Consider the following 18419-nt stretch of genomic DNA (forward strand, 5'->3'; position numbering starts at 1 on the left):
CTACACCTTGGACTCATTTTCTGGGGGGGGCAGGCGACCATTCTTCTCCTTTTCTCCTCCATTCCCCCAGCCCGGCCCCTCTCCTGCCCCTTCCTCCTCCACCTTCTCATCCAGCCGGCTAGGAATGGACCAGTAGAGATGAGCATCAAGCCTGGCAGCAGCCTCAGCCAACTCTCGGGCACTGCAGGATGGTGTGGGCACCTCAAAGGTCTCATGGAAGCTGGCATAGTCCACCTCATAGAAGCCATCCTCTAGGCTCAGTACAGACATGAAGCGGTGACCCCACAGCACCTCGTCCACCAGATATGAGCTCCTTGCTTGGCATGTCATCCCTGGGAATGGAAGAGAATAGAAGGAGTCAAGAAAGGGCTCCCTTACCCCCATCCTTCCCTTTATCATCCCCAAATACATTATTTCATCTCAAGGCCCCTTTGGCCTTCCTGTTCTTGAGAGACACTTCCATATGCACTCAGGATCTTCATTCTATACCTATGAACATAACTTTTGTTTCTTCCCCACTTTAAAATGGACATCCTCTCCTATCCTTTTCCTATACTTTGGATTTGTCAAAATTTTGGTCCTGTTTTTTTCTTTTCCGGCTCCTGGGGGGAGTCAGTCACTACCGGCAGAGACTCTGAAGTTTGGAAGCATTTTTGATGGCTCTTCGATGGGCCCCCAGTCACCAACATGCCACAGAATGAATACATAGAGCTACACTGAAAATGGTATGGCTATCGCTTGGATTACCATGAGAAAAAGAGAAAGAAGGAAAGCCAAGAGACTCATGAATGTTCAAAAAAAGCACAGAAAATGATTGATTTAAAGGCCAAACTCTACCATAAACAGCGGCAATGCTGAGAAGATTCAGATGAAAAAGACTATCAAGATGCATGAAAAGAGAAATACCAAGAAAAAGAATGATGAAAAAACTCCCCAAGGAGCAGTACCTGCATATTTGCTGGACAGAGAGGGACAATCTCGAGCCAAAGTTCTTTCCAACATGATTAAACAGAAATGAAAAGAGAAAGCTAGTAAATGGGAAGTGCCCTTGCCAAAAGTTTGTGCCCAAGGAGAAACAGAAGTGTTAAAGGTTATTCAAACAAGAAAGAGAAAGAAGGCTTGGAAGAGAATGGTTACTAAAGTCTGTTTTGTTGGAGATGGTTTTACTCGAAAACCACTGAAATATGAAAGATTTATTATTGCGTTTTAAGAAGGCTCATGTAACTCATCCTGAACTTGAAGCCACTTTTTTGCTTACCCATACTTGGTGTGAAGAAGAATCCCTCCTCCCCACTATATACAACTTTGGGTGTTATTACCAAAGGAATTGTCATTGAAGTGAATGTGAGTGAACTGGGACTTGTGACACAAGGAGGCAAAGTTATCTGGGGAAAATATGCACAGGTTACCAACAATCCAGAAAATGATGGATGCATAAATGCTATCTTGCTTGTTTGAGTGACTGATTGAATGAAGTTCTACCAAATCTTTGACATTTTAAAAAATTCTACAGTATATCAAGGAAACAATGTCTGTTGACTACATTGAATAGTAAGAAAATAAAACCCAAGACCCAATTCTTTTTATTTTTATTTGAAGATAATTTGGAAAATAGACTTTTTCTCATTTTGGAACGGTAATAAAAAAGCTTGAAGCAAAAAAAAAAATTTTGGTCCTCATTCTCATCTTCCAACCACCTCCTATCTCTTCATATTTTCCCATGATCTATTCTTAATCATTGAATGGGCATTGCTTCAGTCAAATTGAGATCTGTTAAAAACCCTATCTTTAAAAAGATCAAGGTCTCCTTTTGTATTTAGGGTCATCTCCAGTTGCCCTGATGCATAGCTGGTCACTGGACCCAGGTGATAATGGTAGAGAAAGTGAGGCTGGTGACTGCACTCCTCCCTCACTTACATCTGATTCACTTGCATATCATGGCATCATCTCCCTGATGTCATGATCCTCTTAGAGAACAAAGGACAAACAACAACAACAACAACATCTTTAGAATTGATGTCTACAGAGATGTCCATTTGCTATTAAAATTCTCTGGAAGGGAGCTTGTAAGTCATTTAGTCCAACACTTCTCCAAGTGCAGCAATCTTTTCTACAACTATTTTATCTACTATTCTTCATCTCACTTCAAATGTGAGAATCTGAGTTTTATTCTTTGTAGTCAAGTCACTTAACTTTTCATTGTCACAGTTTTCTTAGTTGTAAAAGAAGAGACTACTTCCCAAAAAAGAGGACAGGGATAAGATAGACCTGACAAGGGCTGGTAAAACATATTTGTTTGGAGTCTAGGGAACATGATCAAGCGGGCTTTAAAATGAAAAGGGAAGGATAAGGAGGAAAAACTGTCCACAAAACATTAACCCTGTATCATGGATGCCTATGTTACATCTATATCTGTAACATGCAACAAAGAAAAAAAAGACTCACATCCTATCATAAATTCAATTCCTTGAATTGATCCCCTGCCTCCATTCATAGCCATCATTTTAGGTCAGGATTGTATCTCTTCTCACTTGGATTACTGGATTGCTCCCTAACTAGTCTCTCTGCCTTGGGTCCCTCTCTTCTTCAATCAATCCTCAACACAATTCATAAAGTTATTTTCCTAAAGCTTTATTGTTATTGTTATTCAGTCTTATCTGACTCTTTCATACTGCATTTGAGGTTTTCTTGACAAAGATACTCAAATAGTTTGTCATTTCCTTCTCCAGTTCATTTTGCAGATGAGGAAACTGAGGCAAATAGTTTAACATTGTCTTGAGACTGGACTTGAACTCAGTTTTTCCTGTTTCCAGGACTGGCTCTATATTTACTGTGCCACCTAGTTATCCTAAATCTTTGATCTGACAGTATTACACCCCTACTCAAGAAACTTCATTGGTGCCATATTGCCTCTAGAATCAAGTGTAATCTCCCCTAGCTGTGTCAAAGTAGCTAGGTAGTCCAGTGGATAGAATACTGGGCTTGTAGTTATAGCTATAGTAGCTGTGAAACTCTGGGAAAGTAATTTCTTTGCTCTTTGCCTCAGTTTCTTCAACTGTAAAATGGAGATGAAAATAGTATTTACTTCCCAGCTTATTGTGAAGATCAAATGAGATAATAATTGTAAAGTGTTTAGCACAGTGACTGGTCCATAATAAATATTTAATAAATGTTTTTTCCTCTTCTTTCTTTTGGGCATTTAAAGCTATTTCCAGGGCAGCTAGGTGGCACAGTGGATAGAGGACTGGTCTTGGAGTCAGGAGGACAGGAGTTTGAATCTAGCCTCTGACACTTGATACTGCTTAGCTGTGTGACCTTGAGCAAGTCACTTAACCCTGATTGCTTCTCATCCAGAGCTCTCTCCAGTTGTTTTGATTCATATCTGACCACTGGACTCAGCTCTGGAGGAGAAAGTAAGGCTGGTGACTTAGCACAGCCCCTCTCACTCAAATACAATTCACATGCTTGTCATGGCATCACATCCCCTGATGCCAGGGTTTTCTTTGAAAATGAAGGACAAACATTTATTATTATTATTATTATTATTATTATTATTATTATTATTATTAAAGCTCTTCCCAAGATGACCCCAGACTATCTTTTCAGGCTTATTATAATTAGTCCTGCTATCCAGACAGACGAGTTCTCACCCTCAGCCAACTCTCCATCTCCTGTTTCCATGTCTTTACACTGATCATTTCCCTTACCTTCAATTCTTTCCTTTCTCTTCTACCTCTGAGAAGACTCAGATCAAGTAATACCTTTTAATGAAACTTTCCTTTATCACCAGGACCCCTCCCAGTCCACTCAATAACCTTGTCTTTATTTTGCATAAACTTAGAAATGTACCTGTCATCTTCCTTATGGGAATGTAAGTTCCTTGAGAGTAAGAACTGTTTTTACTATGATCTTTGTGTCCTGAGGGCCTAACCTAATACCTGTAGCATCCAAGTCACTAAGAAATGCTCCTGCTTGGCATATGACTAGCATTCTTTTATGGGAGAGGCAAATCCTTAAAACACATGACCTCAGTTGTCCAAACAGAAAAGAACAGGTAATAATCAGAGGCAGTTAGAGAGACGAATTTCAAGGAAGCAAATTAGACCTCATAGGCAATCATAGTAATGATGGTTTACAGCAATATAATTCTCTAAGGTTTATAAAAATATATTACAAATGCCTGAACCTCACGAAAATCCTGTGCATTTGGTACTTATTTTGCCTATTCTACAGATAAGAATACCTAAGCTCAGAAGATCACCCAGGGTGGCTCAAGTTGTGAGTGGCTGAGGTAAGAAAGACTCAGCACTAAGTTTTCCTGATCCTCAGCCCAGGAATCCCTTCACTCTCTCACACCACCTCTTTGTAGAAGAAATGGCACTAAGGTTTGACTCAAGAGACCTTTGATACTAACTGTCTGACAAGTCACTCAGTTTCAGTTTGTTGATCTGTAAAATGGGAATAGGAAAGTAGCAGAGTCTAGAGGAGAGGGAGTGTCAGAATCAGGCCTCAGATTTGTTTTTTGAGCTCCATCTCTACAAATATACTGACTGCATAACCCTGGATAAATTCTTTATACTCTTAGTACTTCCGGAAAATTTACTAAGACTATAATTTCAATCTGCATTAGTAGAGAAGTTCTTCACTAGAAATTCCATAAAAATATGAAATTTATAGACCATATTTTTTTAAAAAAGGTATATAATGATACTTTAGGCTACCTACACCTCAGAGTTGTTATGAGGAAGTGCTTTAATGACCTATGAGCTTATGTTATTGAGAGGAGAGGAGCAGTCACTTCCTAACCACTACCAAGACCATCTGCCACCAATGGGCAGACAGGTCCAAGATCTCTGGGAATAGCAGCATCCCCCAGATCAATGGCTTTGCTCCAGCCCTTGAAGCTATTATAAGGGGAGATAACTCTTGTGGAAAAGAGGACAGTCATCTCTACCAACTGTCATCTACAAGGAAGCAAGCTAGCCTACTGAAGAAGTAAGGTGCTCTAAGGGCAATAAGACAGGAAACAGTATGGGCCAGACAAGTCAAAACATTGTCATCATTACCCTCCCTCAAACTCTGAGAAAGATATCCCAGGCCCCTGAAGCTAAGAGTCCCCAGACCCCAGACCTGGCTTTTAACCAGGGCCTTACAGCCATCATTGAGGAAAGCAATCACTATGAAGAGTCCCGTCTTCTTCACCAATTGCTAACCAACTGTCAACAACACACAGATCAACCCAAGAATACAAGGAGTGAGAGTACCTGCCAAACCACCAACCTATCCTTGAAGCCATCATCCTGGGGAGCAATCCCTTTGGGGATGAATCCTGGTCATTGCTTCTGTAGATAATGGATGCCTGCCTCCTTTAGCAGGCATAGTTATTAAAAATGAAAAAAAAGAAAGTACTCATCAAAAAATCTTTGGCACTGTCAAGTGGTTCAGTATGAGAAACATGATTTCATCAGTGGAAATTACATTAAAAAAAGCAGTCAGGTAGCACAATGGATAGAACACATTGACCCTGGAGTCAGGAGGACCCAATTTAAATCTGACCTCAGACACTTAATAATTACCTAGCTGTGTGACCTTGGGCAAGTCACTTTAACCCCATTGCCTTACAGAAACAAACAAAAAAAGAGAATATTACCATTAATAAATGGTCAAAGGATATATGAATAGGTAGTTTTCAAAGGAAGAAATTCAAGCTAGCAACAGCCACATGGAAACATAATTCAAATCATGATTAGAGAAATGTAAATTAAGGCAATGATGGGCCTGTACTTCACCCATATCAAATTGACAAATATTGTAGAACATGCAGGCTATCACTGCAGGGTCCTCTTTGAAACAAAGAAGAAACAACAAGAAATCAAAAGACCCTGATAACTTGGCTCCTGGCTGTAACATCCAGGATACTGACACAACTGACAGATGGTCATCCTGTGCCTCCAAAATATTTGAAAGCTCTTGGAGAATGGGAGAGGTGCTATATAGGGTTAGAGAAAAGCAAATGTCTTGTTTTTCAAAAACAAAAAAGGTAAGATGAACTAATTGACTTTTATTCCTGGAAAAAGCTTAGATGCAGCTAGGTGGCACAGTAGCTAGAGTGTTGGTCCTGGAGACAGGAGGACCTAAGTTCAAATCCAGCCTCAGACACTTAATAATTACTTAGCTGTGTGACCCTGGGAAAGTCACTTAACCCCATTGCCTTGCAAAAAACAAAACCAAAACAAACAAAAAAATCATATAACACTTTACTAAAAGGATAGTTTGTAGGCATTATTTTCCACCCTAACACTCTTTGCCCACTTCATAACTGGGCACTTTAATATTTAAGTTGATACCTCCTTCAGCAGTAAGACTCTCCAGAGGGTTCATCAGCCCCCTCAGCTTCCCCAGACTATACTTTTCTTTCACCTCAGTTACCCATAGCAGTACTTAGAGAAATGCATATGAAAACCCCTTTACTTTTCATATTCTTCTGTTCTCCCCTCACTTCCTCCATGTTCCCAAATCCATTCTTTGTCTTTATTATGAACTTCATAATATAATCACAAAATTTCAGATTTAGAAGGAACCTCTGGGACCATTTAGTTCAACTCACCCCTGAATTCCCTGTACAACATAACCAACAATAAGTCATCCAACTTTTGCTCAAAGATTTCAAATAAAGAGGAATCCACACTAACTAATAAGGTAACCCATTCTATTTTTAATAGATCCAAATATTAGTAACCTTTCCCTTACATCATGCCTAAGCTTGTCTATTGTAACTATGACCCAATAATCCAGTTTTGCTCTATAGGACCAGAGAGAAAAAAATTAAGGAGGAAAACACTTAAAGGGGAGAAAGAAAATGGGCAGGGTATGTGAGTTGTTGCACGGTTTAAAAATAGCTTTAAAATGAAGTAGATGCCTGGTTCCAGGCAAGATAGACAAAAAAATTCACCTATTAGAGCTCAGGCTCCCAGCTGCAGAGTCCAAGTACTAATGAAAAGAGGATAAGGAGGCATGACTTGAAAATGACCCCACTGTATTAGACATGTTCACAGTAACACAGCTTATGACACTTGAAACCTGGGCTTCCTGATTCCAATGCTTGCTCTCAATCCACTGTGTTGCATTGCCTCTCATTTTGCCTCTCTTATGATAGGTACTTTTTGATTGGCAAATTGGGTTCTCCATTGGGTTCTCCACAAATGCCGAATAACTATTTACAAATGGTGTTATAAAGGAAATCCTTGATCAAGTATGGTTTAGACTAGACAGCCTTTGAAATCCTTTACAACTTTTAGCTCCTGTGATGCAGTGATTGTCTCTACAAGATCTTCCTCAGTCTTCCCAAAAGATGGAACACATATTTAATCTCTGCTTAAACATTACCAATAATGAGGATTACAGACGGTCCTTTGAGAAACAACCTGTTCCATTGTTGGACAACTCTAATTGTTGGTCAATTCATAATTTGTTGAGTCAAGATGTGTTTCTTTATATTTTCTACCTATTTAAGCTTGCTAGTTCTGCCTTCTGGAGTAGCAGAGAATAAGGCTATTCTCTTGTGTAGTCATACATAGATCTGAAGTCAGCTCTTGCATAGCCTTACAATTTCCACATCAAACAATTCCCATTTCTTCAATTATTTCTGCTATGACAAGATTTTATGTTCTTTTAGACATATTTTAGACATATTATTTAGACATATTTTTCCAACATCCTTTTTAAAGTATGATGCCTGGAATTGACCGCAACACTTTGGTATTAGTGAGTAAGGTCAGGAAAGTTGGACCTTTCTCCTGTAAAGGTCTACCAGAGAATACTAGTTTTCCTTTAAACACTGTGAACCTGTTGGCTGAGATATATTTGGGAATAATAAGATTTTATTTGTCCCGTGATGGATGCTGGAATATAGAGTACTATTTGAATTAGGTTGGGGGTAGTGTGGGGGAGAGGAACAGGTAATGATGGGGGTTAATGATGAGCAAAAGGGCAGGTGGGCCAATAGCTAAGGAATCACTAGGAAGAGAAGGGAAAAGACTGGAATGGTGACATAGAGAAATACTAGGGATGATGGGGAGATAGTAAAGTAATAGGGTTGAGGACATAAGAAATACTGGGGGAGAGAGGTGTGGAAGTGTGGAAGTGTGGAAGAGCTTGATTCTTAGACAGCTGTTTGTCAGCAAGGAACCACCAGGGGGCAGCAGGAACCCTGCGACCACTCCATAGCAATTTCTGAATGATCTCTGGGCTGGAGGTGTCTCAGCCTAAAGATTCTTCAAAGACTGAGTACCATTCTCTACTCACCTTAAGCTTCTTTCCAACAGCCCCCAATTTCTGGAAGACTGGGAAGGAGAGTTAGAATAGGGGGAGAGGGGCTGGCTGTTAGGACCATTTTAAACAATCCATTTCTCTGACTCCATATGTCCTCCCTATCCTGATCCCCCAAGTCACTGGTCCCCCACTCCAAGATTCTATTCCCTTATCCCTTCTATCCCACCTAAGGTCACTTAATTACCTTTCTTCCATTCCCAGGCTCAGCCCCTGCTCTTCTATGTTAGCTCTCTGGTCAACTGTTTCTTTCCTCCCCTAGTTACCTGGCTCTAATTCCTGCCAAACCTCACAACCTTGGGCATGATTCAACTTAACATTCCCCGTCTTCTAGCATCCCCAATCCCTCTTCTGTTTTGTGACTTTGTTCATCCATTCCCCTAACTATGTACTTCCCTTATCTCCCACAAACCTGTCTGTTGCTAAAACAAAAACAAAAACAAAAAAATGAATGTATTCTTAGGTTGTGTTGAGAGGACACAGGTGATAATTCTGCTGTACTCTGCCCTAATCAGTTTGTCTTTGGGATATTGTGTTTAATTCTGGGTGCCATAATTTAGGAAGGGTGTTGATAAGCTTGAAAGCATCCAAAGGGTGCTGGAGATTAAGTCCTCTTAGGATCTAGGGATAGTTCCCTTTGAGAAAAGAAGACTTAGATGTATGCGATAGCTTTCTTCAAATATGTGAGGGGTTACACTGGAGAAGGATTCGATTTTTCCTTCTTGATTTCAGAAACCAATGCTGGGAACAAAAGGTAGAAGGGGCAAAGAGATAGATTTCAGGTCCAAATAAGCAAACTTTTCTGACAATTTGAGCCATCCAAAGTGAAATGGGCTCCCTCAGGAGGTGTCCAGGTTTGTTCGCTTGCTCTTCCCTCACTAGATTGGCTGTAAAAACAGATTCCTGTTCTAGTCTAGCCAATATTTCAGGTCCCTACGAACTCTAAAGGATTTTGTGTCTACCCAAGCCCGCTATTCTCCGCCGGTGCCCATGTTCCATTCTATGGCTCAGCTTTTGGGACAGCTTCCCCTATGTCTCTGTCCGCCCTCCGACCTCGCCTTCTTGCCCTCCGAGCCCCTGCCCATCTGCCCGGCCCCGTTCCCACTCTCCACCAGGCCACGGCCCCCGCCCGGTCCCCTGCCCCCGTGCCGGGTCCCCGCACCAGTGGCCTCCACCATGCCCTCAAGGATCACCACGATCTCGAAGTCGTCCCTCTCGAGGGCCCGGCGCGAGGCCTCCCAGAAGGGGCTGGAGGCGTCTATCTCGTGGCTGATGACCAGCGGCGAGACGAGGAAGAGGCGGTCGTCGCCCGTGTCGAAGCCGACGCTGAGGTCGGTCTGGTGCAGCGGGATGAACTCGCCCTCCAGCGTCTGGCGCGAGCGGATGAGCTTGGCACGGATGGAGGCCTCCACGATGTGCGAGGAGCGCAGGTCACCCACGCGGAACATGAGGCACAGGCGGCCGTCCCGCAGGGACACCACGGCGTGCGAGGAGAAGACCAGCGTGGCGGCGCGCTTGTTGGGCTGCGAGATCTTGACGAACATGCAGCCCACCATGAAGGCGTTGACCATGGAGCCCAGGATGGCCTGCAGCAGCAGCAGCGCGATGCCCTCGGGGCACTGGTCCGTGATGACGCGGTGCCCGTAGCCGATGGTGGTCTCCGTCTCGATGGAGAAGAGGAAGGCGGCCACGAAGCCGTTGAGGTTGTTCACGCACGGCGTCCACGTCGTGTCCTCCAGGTGCTCCAGGTCCCCTCGGCCGTAGGCGATGAGCCACCAGATGGCGCCGAAAAAGAGCCAGGTGAGCGCGTAGGCGAGCACGAAGAAGAGCAGGCTGAGCCGCCACTGCAGGTCCACCAGGGTGGTGAAGATGTCCGTCAGGTAGCGGTAGGTCTCCCGCACGTTGCCCTGCTGCACGTTGCACTTGCCGTCCTTCTCCACGTAGCGCTGGCGGCCCCGTCGGGGCGGCCTCTCCGGAGGCTCTCGGGGCTCGGCGCGCGCCGCCAGGGCGCGGGGGAGACCGGCGGGGGGCTCCTCGGGCCCCGGCGAGAAGGCCGAGTTCTCCTGGGCCATGTCAGCGGCGAAGCCCCTCGGAGGCTGCGGGGATGGAGGGGGCAGTGCCTGGTTAGGGCGAGGCCCCAAGAGACGGCAGCCCGGAGAGCCCCCTTCCACCTCCACCTCCACCTCCACCTTCCCTTCACCTCCACCTCCACTCCACCTCCCCAGGGTTCTGGCTGCCAGCTGCCTGGGAAGGCCAAAGGAGTTTGGGCTTAGAATGAGAGGACCTGACTTCCAATCCCCACCCTGCCCGCTATTACCTCTGTCACCTTGGGCAAGGTGACACTGACTTCACCTCTCTGGGCCTCAGGCTCCTCATCTGTCAAATGATGGCTTTGACTAGATGATCTCCAAAGTCCCTTCCAGCTCTAAGAGTAGAATTCTTGAGGACAAAGCTGTTCATTTTTTTGTCTTTGTATTCCCAACACCTCCAACAGTGTCCTGCACCTAGTAGATAAAATGAGGATGGGGTACCAATGCTACCTACCACAAAAAGGAATAGGCAAAGCGCTTGGTGAAACTTGAAGTGTTATACACATGTCAGTTATTATTATTTAAAATAAATGTTTGTGCCTTTGAATTGAATTTATTTGAACATTCTTTAGTCTGGTGGGAACATCCTAGCCCAGAGCTGAATATATTTCACTTTACTAATTATTCCTTATTCTTCCTTACTATCTCCCCCTACTCAACTGCCATTTTATGCTGTTCAGAAACTATAACATATTCCTCTCCGGATCATTTCAGACCACCCTTCTTCTCTTCATCACTGCTTTCCCAGTATTCTTTTCTCTTTATTCTGGAAATAATTAAAAATGACTCTTTCCCCTTCATCCTTCTCACCTCCGTTTCCTCTATCCCCCCCCCCCCCACAAAGAGATAATAGTTCTTATTTATTTGGGACTTTTATGGTTTACAAAGTTCTTTCCACAATAAATCTGAAAGGGAATATTGTGCAAATTTATTTTACAGATGATGAAACTGAAGGTCATAGAGGTGAGGTGACTTCTCTCCACAGTCATAGCTAGTCAAGGCTCAAATTCATCTTCTGACTATATCTAATACTCTTTCCATTAATACTATTTTGCATCTCTAGGAAGGGGGAGAAAAAAAGAACTCAGACTGAAAAATGAGTGGAGGCTTTCTGCATTAGGAAGCCCCATCTAAAAATTCTAACTGAAGTCTAACCATCATTCTCTCTGCTGCAAGGTCAGCCCAATTTCTTCTTGATTTTGTTCTCAGAAGTCATTGAAAAACAAAGAAGAGAGATATACCCTCTCACAGGTCATGAGGATCCCAGGAAGAAAGGGGGCAGAAGCAACAGAACTGAGGTTAAGTGAGGCTGGACTTGTATCTTCAGGAATTGGCAGTAGGTTCTGTCTCCCAGTGTGCCTCAGTTCCTCCATTAGGAAAAATATATTCAATCAGATTAAATGAAACTCTAGTCTACATTCCAAACCCTTCAGTCTCTTCTTCCTCATCTCTTTTAGTACTTGATATAGCTTCCTAACTCACAATGACTGGCCCACTCTTTCTCTTTCCCTAATTTTGGCCTTTTCTAGAAAGCTCACCTTTATTAGTCCTTCTACCCCCACCTTTTCTTTTCTCCATCATAAAAGACCTTGCTCAGCAATCAGTACCTGAAATTTGGACTCCATCCCCAAATCAATCCAGATCCATAGTTTACATAATTGTAGAATACAGAGAAGAGAATGAAAAAGGATGGCTATAATAGGAAAAGGATATTATGAAGTGGGAGGAGGGGTTGAAGAAAGAGGGACTTACAGATGGGTGCTATCGGCTTTAGAATCTGTCCAAGACCTGAAGAAAAATTGCCTAAATTTGTAACTCCAGGCCCTAAAGTTCCTGCAGCCATATTCTCTATCAGAGGAGAACCTGAATAAGCCTTCAGGGTTTAGGAGGCAGATTATCCCTAGAGAGATTCTCCAGGAAAGCTCAGGGAACACCATTCTAATCACAGAGTGTAGTATTACCCCAACTTTGAATAGGAAGGTAACAAACAATTCTTTCCCTCCCCCCCCATCACTGACCTCCTTTTTCCTCCATTGCGGCTGGAGTTGTCCTCCTGGAGTGATTTCTAAGCATTTGCCAATTCAGAGGCCCTAGGTCACTCAAAAAACAACCCGGCTAACCCACAAGTCCCTGGCACCCCGCAAAGTGGTCCAGCCTCACTAGGGTCCCAGGTGTCCTTTCTCTCATCCTGTCTGCTTAGATGACCCTCCTGCTCAGAACTATGAAGGAAATCTAAGCATTCAGCTTCCTCTTTAGTAATCTTCTCCCCTCACCCATTATTCCAGAACTCGTTAGGGCGAGTTCTGACTCCAATCCTAACCCCTTTCTTCCAATTACTACCCTCTCCTTTATAGGGGGTAGAAAGATCCCAAAAGACACTTTCCATTCCAGGGTCTGCCCAGCCTCTCCTTGCATTTCCCTGCCCCCTCCCCCACATATATACCTTATCCACTGTGGGTTCTCTTCTTCCCCATTCCCAAAGGTCCTCAGTCTTTCAGTCCCCCTCGGTATCACTTCCACCTCCCAAAACCACTAAAGGAAGTAGAGTACATGAGTATTGGGGAAGTAATCATCCACAAGGTGGTCTGAAGAGATTTTAAGGGATCCAGACATTCCATCCCTCATCCCATCCGCCCTACTGCCACAAAAATCGGGGCCCCCAGACCCTGAATCCCCCCCTCCACAACTCAACTCACAGTGCATGGGGAGCAGAAGAGATAGCAGCAGGGCCCCCCAGGGGGTGGCGTCCATGCCCCTGACACCTCCCCCCCAGGGCTGCCCCCCCAGGAGATTGGAAGTCGAGGACACCACTGTTTTTCCTAAATTTAGCGGCAGCTCCGACCAGGACTCGCTATCTGTGTCATCCTAACTTCCCAGGCTCCCCTGCTCCTGCTTGTTTCCACGGTAACCAGTCTGGTGGCCTCCTAGGCGACGGCTCCCGCCCTCCCCCTACTTTCCCCCAATCCTGGGTACCACTAGAGGTTGATCAACACACTATGGTTATTTTTAGATAATATTTACCACCCGCCTCTTCACTCCTTGCAACAGATCTACCCCCTCTGCCACCAAGGAAATCAGCTCATGCTATAGATACTCCTTTTCCTTTTGTGAAACTGGGGGATCTAATAGGTTAGAAGATAGAGGCTGGGCTTCCTGAGGATATCCCCCAAGGGGGAAGGTGGGATTAGTTTACTTTAGCAAGATACAAGTGAAATGAGCTATTCCTGACTAAATACAAACCACCAAGGATACTTCAGGTTGTTTTAGTCCAACTTTATCCTAGGGAGTGCTCAAGGGAGATTGAGGGAGGGAGCCTGGGGTGACTGAGAGGATTGGGACAGGTATTGAGGAAATATTGATGGGTAGAAAGTTAGGGTCCGAGGTTCTAGTCTTAGTTTCATTGTTAATTAGCTGTGAGATCTAGGGTGTCACATAAATAATTTTAAATTCTTTGTGCTTCAATTTCTTTCTCTATCAAATGAAGATATTACCCAATTCTCTGGACAATTTCATCATCTTGAAATAATCTGAAAACATTGAAAAAATACATCATACTATAGGAAACATTAGCTGAAATACTTTTTAAAAAACCCCAAACTTCATGATTCCCCCTGTGTGGGTAATACCTTTACTCATCTCAAGAGGCAGAGGATGGTAGGCAGAATGGTTAGAGCACTAGTCATGAAATCAGAAAAAAAGGCAACTTCAAAAATGACCTCAGATACCAATTAGTTTGTGACTTTGAGTAAGCTTGTCTCAGTTTCCTTATCTGTAAGTTGAAGTCATAATAATACCCCCTTCTGGGGTTGTGAAGATTCAATGAAATCATATTTTTAAAGCATTTAGCAAGTGCTTGGTTCACAGGAGGCACTAGATAAATGCTAGATATTATTGTTATTGTTGTCCTGTTATATAATGGATTTCTTTATGTTCCCTCCCCTCCCAAATTAGCCACCCAGGTATCAAACTATTGAATTTGGTTAAGTCGGTCTTTCTCAGTTTCCTCATCTGTAAAATTAGGATTATAATACCTGGTGTGAGAATTGAGTGAGATCCTATTTATCAAGCTCTTAGCATTGGCTGGGCATATAATAGGTGGGTAATAAATGTTTGTTCCTTCCTTTGATGATGAGTTGGCTATTTTCACAGGACCCATGCTCCAAGTGACTTTCCAGGTGGGAGGACCCGGCAGAGCTCAGTTTATCCCTAAATAGCTCCACAGCCCCATGTCTCAACAATAAAGAATCAGAAGATGCCATTATGACTATTTCCATTACCACCATTATTGTTTCTCCCATAATACTACTTTTTGATTTCTCATCATAGCATGGATGATCTAACCTTGGTTTCTTGAAGAGGTAAGAGGTGGCTGGTTCTATCACATGGTCTAGTCATGAACTGGATTTCTTTTTTTTTTGTTGTTGTTGTTTTAGGTTTTTTGCAAGGCAAATGGGGTTAGGTGGCTTGCCCAAGGCCACACAGCTAGATAATTATTAAGTGTCTGAGACCAGATCTGAATTCAGGTACTCCTGACTGCAGGGCCAGTGCTTTATCCACTGTACTACCTTAGTCACCCCTGAATTTCTATTTCTTCATTAGATTCAGAAAGATTTATCTTCTTCATCATCATCATCGTCATCATCACTAACATTTATATAGTGCTTTAAACTTTGAAAAGTCCTTCATATATTTTAACTCATTTGATTATTAAAAGTTCTTCATATATTTAACTCATTTGATTATTAACCTATAAGATTAATGTTATTTTATCCCCATTTTTGGATGGGGAAACTGAGGCACAGAGTAGTTAAATAACTTGTCCAGGTCACATAACTATAGTAAGTGTGAATCTGAATTGTCTTCCTGACTCTTAAGTCCTTCATTCTATTCAGTAGCTAGTGGGGCAGTGGATAAAGGGCTGGGCCTAAAATCAGGAAGGCTTAAGTTCAAATTTGACCTTAAATACTAGTTTTGTGACCTAGGACAAGTCACTTAGCCTCTGTTTACCTCAATTTCCTTCACTGTAAAATGGATATAATAATAGCATCTACTTTGCAGAGTTGTGAAAACCAAATGAGATAATATTTGTAAAGTGCTTATGTAGGACAGGTGGGAAGCACTCTATAAATCCTTATTCCTTTCCCCTCTTTGCCTCATCACAAGAGAGACTATAATATGATACATTTTTCACTCTTAGTATGTCTTGAAGAGTATTTACTGAGTTATAGAAAGATTGCAATCTGCTTCAATGGGGAGAATATATACAGGGATGAAATGAGAGGACCTTAAAGTATTATAGTCACTGTTTGGGGCCACTGAAGAATGAACCATGGATATGGTTGGGATTTCCTTTTCTGAAGAGATGTAGTTCAATGAGCACCTGGACTGAGGATCAGAGAGTTTTGGTTTAAATCCCAATCAACTCCTGAGGTGTTTACCCTTGGGCAAGTAAGTCGGTGGTACTTTGTTTTCTCATCTGTCAAATGAAAGTTTAGCCAAGATTGTCCAATCCCTAATCCTACTGCCTTCCATAATATACAATATGTACTGGTTTATGTACCTAGCATATTCTATTCTGAATCAGAACCAATCCTGTCAAGGGAATTATAAGATCCTTGAGGGCAGGGTATATCCTTCCCCAGCTCATGGACAAGTCCCTTCAGACAACGGACATTTCATAAACATTAGAATGGTCTTCTGCCTCCATCCTGGCACCTGTGATCTGCAGGGGGCACTCCAGATACATACCCTTCCCACCCCACTCCATTCCCCAAATCAGTGCCCCACCTTCTTCATGTTTCTTGTTGTTCTAAGTGGAAATATCGGGTTTTCAGCCCAAGATTGGCATCAGAGAGGCTATTAAAGCCCCACTCATCATCCATGCCTCCTGGCCACAGCCCTGTCATCTGAGCCTGATGCTGCTCGCCTGCCCCTATCTATTTTGCCAAGGGGCAGCTCAAGTTGGCACCACTGTGCCAGGGTCTTGGGCAAAGGAAATCAAACTCCTCACAAGGCCACATTTGCATGGACCTGGCCCCATTTCCTAGAGGAGGGAAAAACAGGTTCCTAAGATTGACTGTGTTCTTGAGTTGTCATAGTCAATTCATTTTAAGATATTTATTAGGGAAGCTCTCTCCTGCTGTTAGAGATCTTGAGGAAAGAAGAGACTACCACTTGCTTAACTCTCCCCATTCTAGTGTTTCATGTGATTAGAAAGTCCTTCCTGTGGGCTAACCTCACCTGTCCAATTATCAATAATTTTTATTGAATGGTCAGGGGAACATAACTTCTTATGTACTAATACACCCAAAATGGAACCTAGTTCTTGGCCTTTAGGGAGCTCATGTTTTAATGACAGAGAAAAAGCCAACATTTAGAAGATCAATAGAACTACAAGCATTGATCATTGGGAGTGTAAAGGAGTATGAACCTGAAGGAAGGAAGGAAGCCTTCCTGAAGGAAAGAGCCTTGAGTTGGAACTGTAAAAAGCAGAATGGAAAATGACTATAGTAATTTACTGTTTGACAAACTAAAAGACATTAATATCTGGGGTAAGAACTCACTATTTAACAAAAACTTCTGGGAAAATTGGAAAATACAATGGCAAAAACTAGGCCCAGTTTCACATCTCACACCCCATACCAAAATAAAGTCAAAATGGGTACAGGATTTAGACATAAAGGGCAATACCATACAATGCCATCCATAATTAAGAAAACAAGACTTTCTGTTTGGATCTATGGAGGGGGGAGAAATTTATGATCAAACAAGAAATAGAGACTATTATAAATTGCAAAGTGGATGATTATATTAAATTTAAAAGATTTTGCACTAATTAAACCAATGCAGCCAAGATTAGAAGGAAAATAGAAAGCTGGGAAATAATTTTCACTGATAGTATTTTTTTTTTTTAGTTTTTGCAAGGCAATGGGCTAAGTGGCTTGTCCAAGGCCACACAGCTACGTAATTATTAAGTGTCTGAGGGCGGATTTGAACTCAAGTACTCCTGACTCCAGGGCTGGTGCTCTATCCACTGCACCACCTAGCCACCCCCATAGCTAGTATTTCTGATAAAGGATTCATTTCAAAAATATATAGAGAACTGAATCAAATTTATGAGATTAAAAGTCATTTCCCAATTGATAAATGCTCAAAGGATATGAACACGCAGTTCAAATGAAGAAATTAAAACTATGTATAGTCATATAAAAAATGCACCAAATCATTGATTAGAGAAATGAAAATTAAAACAACTATGATTTCTACCTCACACATACCTGATTGGCTAAAAATGGAAAAAAGAAAAAAGAAAAATGATCAATGGAGAGCATGTGGGAAAATTGGGACATTAATGAACTGTGAACTGATCTAGCCATTTTGGAGAAAAATCTTGCTCAGAGGTCAAAAAACTGATCATACCCTTTGATCCATCAATACCAATACTAGATCTGTATCCCAAAGAGATCATTAAAAAATGGAAAAGAGTCACATGTTTAAAAATATTTATAGCAGTTCTTTTTGTAGTTTCAAAGAACTGAAATTTTGAGGGGATGCCCATCATTTGGGGAATGGCTGAACAACTTATGGAATATGACTATTATGGAATACTGTTATTATATAAGAAAAAATGAGTTGTTGGACTTGAGAAAAAGTATGGAAAGAATGACATGAATTAATGCTGAATGAAGTGGGCAGAACCAAAAGAACATTAGCATTGTGAGATGATCAACTGTGATGGAGGTAGCTCCTTCCAGTAGTTTAGAGATCAAGGATAACCCTGGGAGACCTGCTATGGACAATGCCATACACATCCAGAGGGAAAAAAATCACAAAGTCTGAATGCATACTATGTTCCCTTTGTAAAAACTTCTTTTAGGGGCAGGTAGGTGGTATAGTGGATAGAGCACCAGCCCTGGAGTCAGGAGGACCTGAGTTCAAATTTGGCCTCCAACACTTAATAATTACCTAGCTGTGTGACCTTGGGCAAGTCACTTAACTCCA

The 18419-nt window shown here is 42.4% G+C and overlaps 1 protein-coding gene and 2 pseudogenes across 2 annotated transcripts; 2 read left to right on the forward strand and 1 right to left on the reverse strand.

The window, feature by feature from the left end:
* On the reverse strand, nucleotides 1–10400 carry KCNJ9 (potassium inwardly rectifying channel subfamily J member 9). Of its 2 annotated transcripts, XM_074220468.1 has the most exons (3): nucleotides 10353–10400; nucleotides 9491–10298; nucleotides 1–332 (listed from the first exon to the last, which is right to left on the reverse strand). In XM_074220468.1, the coding sequence occupies exons 1-3, from the start codon at nucleotides 10398–10400 to the stop codon at nucleotides 1–3; spliced, it is 1188 nt and encodes a 395-aa protein (XP_074076569.1). The 2 variants fall into 2 exon arrangements, with proteins under 2 accessions (XP_074076569.1, XP_074076568.1); XM_074220467.1 differs by having other exon boundaries at nucleotides 9491–10400.
* Nucleotides 688–1481, forward strand: LOC141511224 (ribosome biogenesis protein NSA2 homolog pseudogene; annotated as a pseudogene).
* Nucleotides 10399–18419, forward strand: part of LOC141511989 (large ribosomal subunit protein eL33 pseudogene) — a 19783-nt pseudogene continuing 11762 nt past the window's right edge.

The sequence above is a fragment of the Macrotis lagotis genome, chromosome 2 (genome assembly GCF_037893015.1).
Source record: "Macrotis lagotis isolate mMagLag1 chromosome 2, bilby.v1.9.chrom.fasta, whole genome shotgun sequence".
Taxonomy (NCBI): Eukaryota; Metazoa; Chordata; class Mammalia; order Peramelemorphia; family Peramelidae; genus Macrotis; species Macrotis lagotis.

Excerpts from the sequence above, each read along its gene's own strand:
- KCNJ9 (XM_074220467.1), bottom strand. The coding sequence starts at position 10,400 with ATGGCCCAGGAGAACTCGGCCTTCTCGCCGGGGCCCGAGGAGCCCCCC. Across the intron at positions 333-9,490 it reads GGGCATGGTGGAGGCCACTG|GGATGACATGCCAAGCAAGG; the intron begins GTGCGGGGACCC and ends TTCCATTCCCAG.